This window comes from Salmo salar, chromosome ssa09, assembly GCF_905237065.1.
Source record: "Salmo salar chromosome ssa09, Ssal_v3.1, whole genome shotgun sequence".
Taxonomy (NCBI): Eukaryota; Metazoa; Chordata; class Actinopteri; order Salmoniformes; family Salmonidae; genus Salmo; species Salmo salar.
Genome location: NC_059450.1, coordinates 18,276,244 through 18,289,062, shown reverse-complemented (window position 1 = coordinate 18,289,062; position 12,819 = coordinate 18,276,244). Strand labels below are relative to the sequence as shown.

The window sequence follows — 12,819 nt, the reverse complement described above, 5'->3', positions numbered from 1 at the left end:
GGGGTTAGTTTTACCTTCTTGACGTGATCTTTTGGCTTTTAGCATCCTCTCCTCTGCACTGCGATATTTTTCTTTAATAAAACCAGCCAGCATGACTTTGCATCAAAGTCAAGTAAGATCCCTGCAAGCTTGATTGTAAATACTGTTGAAAATCAGTTATTTCAAAGGACTAAAAATACATGGCTCATTGGGAAGCTTGAGGAAATGTGCCGTTGTAACGATTTCAAATAATACAAGTCCAAGCACTATATCCTTCTCAAGCGAAGTATTTGGAAATACATTACCTTGATTAAGGTACCATCTTTATTTTAGGTGACATAACGAGTCTCTTCTAGATCCTTTTTAATACAGAGAGATGAAGAGGACGTGCTCTTTATCAAAGTAAAGCAGATGTTCTTTTTGGTTGCTTTTGTCTCTTATGTACATACAATAATCTGGTGATTGTTTAGGAGTTTTGTGAAAATCCTCAAAACGAGAATCAGTTTTATTAGAAGTGGAAGGCATTACTATACAACAAAAGCAAAATACCAGGTTTAGTTTGATAAAAAAACAAACAAATTAGGCTTTATTGATACAACGCACTGCAGAAAAACATTTTTTTGGATATATTTAGTATCCTATTTAGGCAAGAGTACACACGTACGTAGCACTATGCATTTTGGAGACGGCACAACTTTAGAAAGCAATATACAAAATTGTCTTAAGTGTATGCATATAATATTGAGATGGCTGCAGTTTTCCCTTACATGAAGACCATGTGAGGACCATGTCCAAATTCTTGTAGGACCACTCAAAGTGAGCAATTTATCAGCATTTCTATCAAAGTCAGCCCAATAAGATGTAGACCAAAGTAAGCCAAGCAAGAGTTAGCTAAAGTAGAATGTACTTACTACCAAGTCGAATTGAAAATACTTAAAGGAGATATTTTAGGACAGACTGTGTGTCTAATAAGGCTAGAATTCAAAACCCTAAGAAAAAAAACTTTGAAATCTATGCCTCTATAGGGAATGTTAGTTTCTACAAAAATGATTTGTCTAGAAAATTATTTTGGTTCTTCCCCATATATTCTTAGTCTAGTTGCCGATGTTACATTGACGTCATTAATCAAGTTTTAGCTAAAAAATACGTTAGAAATGCAGCCTAAATGAGTCTGCAACTGCCACAAATCATTTCAAGACAGAAACTGAAACAAACCTTCAAAAATAACATTTAACACTATACAAGGTATCACGTTTTTCTAAGTAACCATTAAATTAGATCTTAAAACTGTCAATGATGCAGTGGAAACAAACATTGAATGAAAACGTATTATCCAAATCCTTGCATTCGCTTGCTACGCCCACTCGATACGATACATCCAGTTGTCCTGCTCTCAAATCATTAAAAAACAAAAAACTACAGAAAATGTAAAAGAAAAACATTTAGGGAAATTACTTTGGAGAGTTAAGTGAGTTACAATGGTTGCCATGGCAACTGTCTCCCCTCTACCGGAGGCTGTTCAGTATCTTCCGTATGGATGCTCTCTGTAGGCACCCCTCTTATCCTGCCTTGCTGGAGGGGCTTTGCCTCCAGTGGAGGACCAGGAACCCTCCCAATCGTCCTGGGCTACAGAAGGAAAAAAACACCACGCATAGGTCAATGCTTGGATACATGCAGTGTGACAAAAAGAGTGGTGGTCAAATCCTTCACAACAGAGTACAACACAGGGACAGAGGACCAGTTTGGACCAAGTATGTCAGTTTCATTATATGAAAATGTATGAAAAAATATGTACTTTGCCCACCATTAATTTATTGCCCTCTTACCATAGGGTTCATAAGCCTCCTGAGCCTCTCCATGTCCGTAGTCATAGTACTCCGTGTCCCTGAGAAGAGAACGTCAAAGAGCCTTTTGAGACAGACTGATACTACATTGAATATTGCGAGGGTAAAATGTCTGGGGCCCCACAGCATTCACTTGAAAATATGGCACAATATATCAGCTTAATTACAAAAGTTTCCGGAAATTCAAATCACTAGGGAAAGCGGGATACCTAGTTAGTTGCACAACAATGCATTCAACTGAAACGTGTCTAATGCATTTAACCCATCACCTCTGAACCAGAGTGGCTGGGTTGGCTGCTGGAATCCAGCCTAACCATCTTGACCTTAATATTTCCTATGACAATTCAAACTCAAAATGCAGGGGCGAAAAAAAGTCTGCTATTACAATCTTCTGAGGATTGGCCACTTCATTGTTTTAACCATTATATTATGAGAAAGACTTACGCTTGTGGAGGTTGTTGACTGTAATAGTTGTCATAACCTTCATATGCAGGCTCAGCGTAGCTTTCTTCATAGGCAGGCTGGGGAAATGAAGACAACACACGCCACTATTACCACAGAATGACATGTAAAACAGAATGCTACTAGCATGTCAGAATAAAACTGTCAAGTGGACTAAATGGGGCTTAAACCCATGAATGAAGTGACCTGTCACCCATGATGAATAGACAATAAAATATTAAACTGACAGCTCTTCAGTTCTGAAAGAAACTAGGTATTACAACCCAATGACTTAACAATTGAGTGGTTTGACTTACATATTCATTGTAAGCCTCAGCCTTGGGTGGTGGTGCATGTTGGTGCTGGTGCTGCTGGTGGGAGTGGGCTGGGGACGGGAGCATCCTTGGTGTCCCTGGGGTGGGTGGTCTGGAACGGGGTGTTGTGCCTCCCCTAGCAGGTGTAGAGGGGGGTCCACCCCGACCAGCTGGAGCCCCTCTGGCCGACCCACCCCTGGGAGGTCCTCCTCGGGAAGCTCCACCACGTTGGGTGCCTCCACGAGGGGCTCCCCCACGAGGTGGCATTCCTCGCCCCCTGAAGAAAAAAATGACAGTGAATTAAACTTTGTAGGATTGTGAAGGCTTTTGGTCTTGAAAGGTAAGGGGCTGGGGTTGTCAGGCACTGCAAGTCCTACCTGGCTCCTACTGAGTTGGGTGGGGGTGCTCCCCTGCCCCTGCCTGGAGGGCCCCCTCGTCCCCTGGATTGTGAATCTTGACCGCCATTCAGGTAGCCAATCTCCATGAACTGATCCTGGCATATACCATCCATGGTGTCCTGCTTATAAAGAGTAAAGAGAGTAGCTACATTAACATGACAGGTCAGAGATTATAACACGGCAGTAGCATGGAAAGTCTTGGACCATTGCTAAATTACCATAGACCGAATAGCTAGGCCCATATATCACAACTTGAAATAGCTTTGATTGAAGCAGGATGCTCCCTGGGATACTTACAGGGATGAGGAACTTCTTGACCTCGTCCATGGCGTGAGCCATGCGCAGGTATGCCTCAGGTATAGGAGCAAACACCTCTATGAAGACATGCAGTTCCATGCCCAGATGAGCATATTTGGGCTCACCACCCTTTCTCAGCTCTTCCTCCTGAAATTCAACAACATAAAAAATTACAATGAATTCTGCACATTACACATCCAATCACTGCTGTTTGTTACAAAGGGACTTTTCTCCACACGTACCCTGTCAACTCCTCCCTCCATTCTTACCTTCACCTTGTCCCTCATGGAACCTTTGCCCAACACTGAGATCTTTGCTCCAGTTTCCTCCTGGAGGCGCTTGATTGTGTTCCCCTGGGGTCCCAAAATCTTACCAACAAAGTTGAACTGTGGAAATAAAAAAGGGTTCACTAATATACTCAATGTTGTTGGTGCAGAGATAGTTGTATTCAGGGACATTGAAACATAGATGATGGTAATGTGCTGCGGAAGACACTATCAATGCCTCGAATCTATAGCATGCTGCCTTCCCGTCTAAGGGAGAGCGGCAATAGACTACATTACAGACAAGCATGTCAGAGCCAGTCAGTCTGCTGCAGCAGGGGGGAAACCTGGCCAGAGTAGGTAACATTTATAGATGAATTAATCACTCCGGCACTCTAGCGTGACAGCTAGGGCAATTTGGTTTCTCCAACCACACTTATTCATGCAGGAAAAGGCTGAGAAGGGATATCAAACAGACCGCCAGACACTAAGAGAGAGCCTGCCCAAAAGACAGAGGGAAGTTAGTCAATGTTTAATAGCGGTAGATATGATAAAGCAGTTTCAGCACACAGAATTGAAGAGGAATGAACCAGCTGTCCTATTTATTTGATTTATGCCTGTTTAAGTGGGCCATTTTGTACACACCACTGGGGGTCTAACAGCACAGCAGAAGGAGCACTGTGACATGCCATTCTGACTTCACTCCCATGAAATTCTCCTATTAAAATTACTGCACTATATGCAGTCATATCCATTTAAGTTTGAGGTCACTGATAACCCTGAGAGGTGCAAGTTGTGTCCCTTGACAGTGAGGGAGAGCCAGACATGCAGTAGGGTGTTCAATTGTAACATATGCTTTGAGCAGAGTAAATATGACCCCCCTCCCCTGTAAATGTAATCGCATGTGAAAAGCAATGGCCCAAACTGAAGGTTTCTATTGTACAAGAGAAAACTTTACTCACCCTTGGGTACTGTTTGACGGGAATGAGTACACGTTCCTTGACCTTGATGTTCTTTGTGGTAAACAGGTCCAGGTAAGTTTCTCTTTCTGTCTCTTTCTTTGTCTCTCCTTTCTGAATCCTTTCTATCTCTACAGAAAGGAAAACATGGCTTTTTAGTTTGACTAACATGACTATCATTCACAAAGACTGATCATAAACAGTGCAAGAGCTACATGAAATGTTCAGAATTTACAAGTAATTAGCAGAACCTGGTCAAATAAAAGTGTAGAATAATTATTTATAGCTACATCAATACATAGACTTACTACTAGAGAAAATCCTGTTGTAGTAAGATAAAATACAAGTCATCCAATAGCACTAGCGCCCTCATTTCCTCACAAAAATGTAGTGGGTGGGTCTCAAGTCACACCACAGTTCACATCATTGACAAAAAGTTGCTGATCAGACTAGAATACAAATTTGGCCACAAAACAGATTCTAAACTCATCTTAATGCATGTCCCTGCTTAGTTTGAAACAGACTGGCAGTGGTGAATTGTCTGGGTAAAAATTGGCTCTGGGGGAGAGGCAGGCTGCAAGCAAGCTGTTAACTGGCCCTGCAGCAGGATGAAACCGTTTATAACCTGGTCTGACAATTAACTACAGAAACCATCTTCTTATACTATAATGGCATGCCAACCGGACATCCCGGACAATGCTCAGCTTCTGACTGCCATTATAGCAGCCTTGAGGTTTCTGGCAGAGGTTCCAACATATTGTAACAATGTCCTGCCTACAGCATTGCCATTGCAAGCAACATTGTAGCAGACATCTCAAAACATGTGGGCCCACAGATGTGCAAGCTAGCTGCTGTCTACTACCAATTTCAGAAGTGCAACATCATATGAAGGTAGTCGCAAAATAAATTAAGGAATCCAGCTGTAAAATGTGGGAAATGTTTATTAGTAGAAATCTAAGTGACTTGCATGAGTAAACATTAACCGAGATTCAATGTAGTTATGATGGATATAAAATAAAGTGGGTGATTAATCACAAAACAAGGTTTTAAAGAAATTGCAGGATGCAAGTAAAAGGAGGGCTCTGATTGGTTCCCTACTATGCCAATTTCAGAACTTGAATATGCCCATAAAATATATTATGTTCAACAATATATATAATATAAATACCTCAATATTGATGTTTATACTTGTCAATTAACAAATGAATGTAAGAAATTGTTATAGAAAAATATATTACTCAGGTTACAGAGCAAGCTGTAATGCTTTATATGACCACATTTTTGCTTTGTAGCACCTACATATGGAACATGGACAAGGCCTTGATAAGGCCAAAATGGCATAAATACGCCACCTGATTAATTATTTACAATTACGCTTTTAGATACAAAATGTCAAATCCTTCCTCCAAAAGGTACATTCTATGGATTACATTTTGGGGAAAAAACTAATTTTATGCGTGTTTAGTGAGGAATCATCCAACTACACATTTTTACAGCACAAACAAATAAGCAGCCCCAGTTCATAAAACTAGCTACTGTCAAGAGAAAAGCAGCACGCAAACTTGATCGTCAGATAACAGGTTTATTTATCGTCAGAACATGTTATCTGACAACAAAAAAGCTTTCCATCCAACCATTTTATGCAAGCAAAGTACATGTCATGAAAGGCCTGATGGAAACACATTTGTCAGTAAATGTCCCAAATGTTAAAACATGCTAGACACAGTGGGATCTTTGTGTCGGTAAAATTGTGCGAATAATTGCGGTGCAAACGCCATTATGTGTAAGTATTTATATAATAACCATATCAAAGTGAATTTGGAGTCAGGCGATGATGTTGTGCGGTCCTCCCAATACGATTTGGGAAAGCGTGCAGTTTGAGGATACAGACTTAAAAAGTCATTATGAATTTAACAGGGTGGTGAAAGAGCACGGTGATGAGCTTGATGTTACTTTCCAATAATATCGAGGGCCTTATTCCTGCGACACGATGATTGAAGCTTGTTTGACTGCCTTTTGACAAATCTCGCTCTTTTGTCCATGATCTCATCATGTAGGCTATACCTGGGAGATGTTGGCTAGAGCACACGTGCCATGAGAAGAGTGGGCACATTTGCTTTATAACGCTGCATTTTTAGTGACAAAACCAAACAGAGTAGAAATAAGATGGAAACACATTTACCGTAGGATATTATATTCGGTGCATGGGAATTTAACCGCATAAATTGTTTTATGTGCACTACATCCACGCACAATTTTATTCGCAACAAGTACATTTAATGGAAACACGAATTGTTTTTATGCGAATTTTAGAATATTCACATAAATCTGTAGCCAATTGGTTGGAAACCTAACTACTGAATGGAATTCCATTTGAGAAAGATGACAAATTCGGCAGCAGCCTTCCATATGCATTAATTTTCACGTCGGAAAAGTACTAGGTTATAACAGCATCGTTACCTAATTAGATACCTACAGATTCCCTACACGGATCCTACTCGGTTCCATTCGAGCCTCGTGCTAACAGGCCGCTCTTCCCGCCGCAACCATTGTTGTCCAACACAAGGCCTACATTTTTACAGCGTAACTCAAATTAACTAGGATATATATATATATATATATATATATATATATGGGTTTAGCAAAACCCATTGTATCGAATCTATAACCAATAATAGCCTATCGTTTAGGTCAACACAAATAGTTTGTTGTAGGAATGACAGAAGTGTTAACAGCGTTAAAATCAGAACAGTTAAGTAACCTGCTAGCTACGTTAGCCTAGCCATCGTCGTATTTTTAGTTACACCAGCTAGTTAACGCGTTACCTATCAAACTAGTTCAAGGAGTCACTACAAACGTGCACTCTGATATTTGAGTAAAATATTACCTGTTGATATAAGTTTCATTGCATGTGTGAATGAAGAATCCAGACTGTCTTTTTCTGCCAGAAGCTCAGGGAGATACTTGCTTTCATTCTCCATTTTGGCTTTTTTAGGCTCGGGCTTAGCGTCAGAACTCATGTGGCTCGCGTTCTGTAACGTTTTCGTTTACTTGGTTTCCAATCGGTCGGGAGCGTCCCAAAACAACCTACTTTATAAAGTTGACCAGCTTGATGTTCTCAGCTATGTTTTCGAACGTAATATTCTCCGGTAACTAGCTACACGTTATCCGTATTTTACCGCTAAAAGAGAGCGGGTGGTAGATGAAAACGGTTTGTAGAATGGACGACGTTCTTCTCGTGCAAAAAAAATTAAGAAAAATACGTCACATCGGAAACGTATGCATCGGAAACGAGGCTGCTTTGAGGATTTAAAGAGACAGTGTTTTTGAACTGACAACAACATACACCTTTTCATTTTGTCCCAGATTGAGGTCAAGAAGGCAGGAAAATAAACTTCTTGAAAATGTTCCTTTATTGTTGATTGTTCCCTAATTTCTGGTTTGTCTTTAAAGAAAAAAATCTGTTTATTAGCTGATGCCTAACTGAGAAACTATATGCCGAAGGCTAAGTGCATCCTCAATAGTTTTATTTTGTCTTCTTGTCTTTCACCCAACCCAAACTGAATTAGGATCACAAGATCTTCTATCTTTAGGCAGTCATTTTATCATTTTGGAGTCACTTTTATTGTTTCTGAGCACTTGTACATTAATGTGGATGCTACCATGATTACGGATAATCATGAACGAATCGTGAATAATGATGAGTGAGAACGTTGGAGGCATAATGTCATACCCCCCCAAAAAACGGTGACCTCCCCTGTTATTGACAATGGTGAGAGGTAAGCATGTTTTGGGGGCATGATCTCTGTGCATCTGTAACTTTCTCACTCATCATTATTCACAATTAATTCATGATTATCTGTAATCATGGTAGCATCCACATTAATGTACAAGTGTTCACAAACATATTCTTATTTACAATAAAAGTGATTCCAAAATTACATGATACATTATTTACCATGTATTTCTATTGGGCACAATAATCCGAAACACAACCAAAACAAACAGAAAATGCATCCAACAAGTGTGTAGAGTCACAAGCTTTATGTAGTCATAGCATGCTAAGAATATGGGACCAAATACTAAACTTTTGACTAAATGTAATACACTTTTATGGAATTTGTCCAAATACCTATGACACATTCAAATGGGGGGACTAGCTATATACATAAAGTGCTTTAATTTCTAAACAGTTATATAGTTAATTTCTAAACAGATATATATGAAATACCCTTAAATAAAAGGTGACATGTATTGTCACCTAATATAAAACATTTGATCTCAAATCCAAAATGCTGTAGTATAGAGACAATTTCAAAGTTTTAGTGTCACTCTCCAATAAATACGTAGGGTAGTCTTATCGCTTTTACACGAAGCAGTATCATCTGAAATATTTTTATAACTATAACCAAGATAGACCAAAGCCTGTCGTTGGCATGAAGATGGAGTAGAGGACTGAAGACCAGCAGATGGGTCTTGGTGGGAAGATGGCGGAAGTGGATGCCTAGTTTGAATCAAGCAGCGCCTCAAGCAAATTTTGTGAAGACAAATGTTCTGTTATAAACCATATACATACCATAGAAGAACACAAAAGCCTGTCGTTTCCAATGGGAACAAATGAGTCATAGTGGGCAGAATGATCAAGGAGGAGGGCTGAGCCAAGCACAAGCTAGCGAGATCCTATTGGTGCATTCTAGCATTATTTGCATATTTCCGTTAGAGAAGGCGACGCTCTGTGAAGTGTGCATGTGTAATAACTCAATTTGCCCTTGCACTCCTTCTAAACAATGCTATTTTTAAAACTTTGGCAAAGGGTAAACTCAACAAAACTTAGTCCACTCTGTTCGTAACAGATTGTAGTTTTGCATAATGTCGGCCAAAATCCATCTTGCTCCATCTTCTCCCTCTGCCGGCCTCTTGGCTTCTTCTCATCACCATATTTCGCAGTGAATGGAAACGGCAACCGGAAGCAAGAGTCGGGAGAGTGGAGTGGAAGATGGCGGAAGTGGATGCTGAGTTCGAATTAAGGAGCGTGTCGAGTAAATTTGGTGAAGACGAATGTTCTGAATGGACAACAGTAATATCGAAAATTGGAATTAAAAGGAAATTGTCTAAAATTGGAGTGGTGGATACATGTTTAAATGATGAGGAATAGCTTCTTGTTGAGATGCGTTTGTTGAGTAAGGATACATATGTGGGAAACCTGTTTGAGGTGTCGAAAATGTTGAAGTATGCGCTTGGAAAAGTGGAGTCTGTCAGAGTGACCAGGAGTGGTCTTATTTTGATTAATTGTATTTCTGAAGAGCAGAGGAAGATTGCAGTGACCTCAAAATAATCCGGACAACAGAGGTTTTGTGATTTGAAATTCGTAGTAGAGCACCCGTCAAAGGAGTCATCTCAGGGGTGATGATGGATGTTCAGATTGAATAAGTAGCAAATACCTAAGCATGTGAAGCTTGGATATGTAAGATACGCCGTAAGAGCTTTCATCCCCAAACCACTGCAGTGTAAGAATTGTAAAGGATTTGGCCATGTTTCAAGTGTGTGCAGATCAACAAAGTATACTGAAGAAAGGTGTGTAGAAGGATGACGGTGTTGCAATTGTGGTGGAGATCATGATCCTGAGTTCCTGGAGTGCCCTGAAAGACTGAAGGAAATTGAGGTGGCAAAAATTAGAGGGGTCAATCGAATGTCCTTTGCGGAGGCGATTCAAAGAATTGAGAAAACAAGTGATGCTAGTCAAGAGATGGTAGTGGATACACCACAGCCTGTAGTAAATGTTTGTTGCTAGACAAAAGATACAATGTGTGTTAAAAAGGTGGATTTTGTTGCATTCATTGCCACAGTTATATACACAAGTCTCAAAGAAGTTGAAGAAACTAGACATTGTGGCTGCAGCAGAAACGTTTTTGGGACTCAAGGATTTTACATTGAAAGACTTGCAAGAAGGTGTACTGACGCCGGAAGACCCGCCCTCCAAAGTTCTCCTTGAGCCCGTGTAGGGATCAGATCTGTTTTACTTCTTTATTTTTAACAGAAAAGTTGTTTGATTTATTCATTTTTTGGTAGTATTTGGGTAGTTCAGTTTTTTGGGGGGGGATCCTGTTCCCATCCCACATTGAAGGTGGCGGGATGCACATTAAATTGTTTGATCGTGTCCTCCCGAGTGGTGCAGCGGTCTAAGGCACTGCATTGCAGTGCTAGAGGTGTCACTACAGACCCGGCTTCGATCCCGGGCTGTGTCACAACCGGCCGTGATCGGAAGTCACATAGGGCGGCACACAATTTGCCCAGAGTCGTCCAGGTTAGGGGAGGCTTTGGCCGTGGGGACTACTTGACTCATCACGCTCTAGGGATTCCTTGTGGCGGGCCGGGCTCCTGCAGACTGACCTTGGTCATCAGTTGAACTGTGTTTCCGTCGACACATTGGTGTGGCTGGTTTCCGGGTTAAGCTGGTGGCTTTAAGGAAGTTCGGTTTGGCGGGTCATGTTTCGGAGGACGCATGACTCGACCTTCGCCTCCCCACATGGCAAGAAACTGACTAATTTCAGCTAGTTTCATCTTGTTCTTGATACCATGCCTTGTTTTAAGGTATTTTGACAGATTTCATGTCAACGCTAATATGGCTCAAATTTTATAGCTAGTTACTGTAACCAACAACTGTAACAATGTATTTAAGAAACAACAAGTGGGCATTGTGCAATTATTATATATACACCAAAGTATATTGACACCCCTTCAAATTAGTGGATTTGAGTATTTCAGCCACACGCGTTGCTGACAGGTGTATAACATTTACATTTTAGTCATTTAGCAGACACTCTTATCCAGAGCGACTTACTTATGTGAATGCATACATTTCATTTCATGCATTTATTTTTTTTGTACTGGCCCCCCGTGGGAATCGAACCCACAACCCTGGCATAGCACACACCATGCTCTACCAACTGAGCCACAGGGAAGACAAAATCTAGCACAGACATGCAATCGCCATAGACAAACATTGTCAGTAGAATGGCCTTAGTGAAGAGCTCAGTGACTTTCAACGTGGCACTATCATAGGATGCCACCTTTCCAACAAGTCAATTATTCAAATTTCTGACCTGCTAGAGCTACCCAGGTCAACTGTAAGTGCTGTTATTGTGAAGTTGAAACATCTAGGAGATAGGGCTGGGCGATATGATGATATATATTGTGTGACGATAGAAAAACGTCTATCGTTTCATATTGTGCTCTATCGTTTATTTTGTTGCGTCGCAAATCACTCTTTACGGCAATATTTTTTGTCAATTGGACGACGTTTTGCGTACTTCCACACGGAAATTTGCAACACAAACAAACATGAAAGATTGTGAACGTGACACAGAGCACGGAGACACGAAACTCATGCCTAAAAGAGGGGCAATTTCAGTCGCATGGAAATGGTTTGGGTATGAAAAGTCTGACACGGACCAGAAAACCGTCCACTGCAAAATATCCCGCAGGCCGGTCCCGACAACAGGCTCAAACACCACTAACCTCTTTTACCACCTATGCACCTATGCAAGAATCATGTGAAACAGTACGGAGAGAGTCTACGATTGAGACCCAAAAAAGTACAGTCGAGTGCTCAAAACAAACCCTCGACTCAGATGTTGCAAGAGGCTTTTGCCCGCGGCACACTATATGGCAAAGAACCATGAAGATGGAAGGAGATAACAGCTGCTGTTACAACTTACAAAGACATGGCCCCAGTTTACACGGTCGAGAAACCGGGGTTTCGTGAGTTGGTGCTAACACTCGACCTAAGGTACTAAATGCAAATTGATATGTGACACGTATTAATTCCAAAATAACATGCAAAACAGGCAAGCCCCCCCCCAAAAATATATTGAATCTGTTTGCAACTATAGCTTAAGCGTTTTCTATTTACCTTTTTATATTTTATACATTCATATTTTATATTTTGTTACATGCTTAATTTAAAATGTGCACAGGTTCTAAATAAAATAAATGATCAAATATGAGTAAGTACCTTTTTTTATTTGTTCAGTATAATTCAACATGTAATAAGAAATAGGCCTTTACATGTGGGTGGTCATTTTATATAAACATTTTATATTTACAGAAAATGTGCTATATCATGATATGTATCATTATTGGGATATGAAATGACCAATATCGGGATATGAGATTTTGGCCATATCGCCCAGCCCTACTAGGAGCAACAAAAGGCTCACAGAACAAGACCGCCGAAGTGTTGAAGCACATAAAAATCATCTATCCTCGGTTTCAACACTCACTACCAAGTTCCAAGCTGCCTCGTTCATTTGTACAAGAACTGT

The 12,819-nt window shown here is 40.5% G+C and overlaps 1 protein-coding gene across 2 annotated transcripts; it reads right to left on the bottom strand.

Annotated features, from left to right (window-relative positions):
- Positions 1–532: 532 nt before the first annotated feature.
- Positions 533–7,751, bottom strand: LOC100380864 (KH domain-containing, RNA-binding, signal transduction-associated protein 1). Of its 2 annotated transcripts, none has more exons than XM_014210529.2 (9): positions 7,383–7,751; positions 4,499–4,626; positions 3,543–3,659; positions 3,274–3,420; positions 2,956–3,098; positions 2,582–2,855; positions 2,268–2,344; positions 1,806–1,864; positions 533–1,605 (listed from the first exon to the last, which is right to left on the bottom strand). In XM_014210529.2, exons 1-9 carry the CDS (start codon positions 7,513–7,515, stop codon positions 1,499–1,501), a joined length of 1,185 nt encoding a protein of 394 aa, XP_014066004.1. In that variant the 5' UTR covers positions 7,516–7,751; the 3' UTR covers positions 533–1,498. The 2 variants fall into 2 exon arrangements, with proteins under 2 accessions (XP_014066004.1, XP_014066005.1); XM_014210530.2 differs by having other exon boundaries at positions 2,956–3,095.
- Positions 7,752–12,819: the final 5,068 nt, after the last annotated feature.

Excerpts from the sequence above, each read along its gene's own strand:
- LOC100380864 (XM_014210529.2), bottom strand. The coding sequence starts at position 7,515 with ATGAGTTCTGACGCTAAGCCCGAGCCTAAAAAAGCCAAAATGGAGAAT. Across the intron at positions 4,627-7,382 it reads AATGAAACTTATATCAACAG|AGATAGAAAGGATTCAGAAA; the intron begins GTAATATTTTAC and ends TCCTTTCTGTAG. Across the intron at positions 3,099-3,273 it reads TCAAGAAGTTCCTCATCCCT|CAGGACACCATGGATGGTAT; the intron begins GTAAGTATCCCA and ends ACTCTTTATAAG.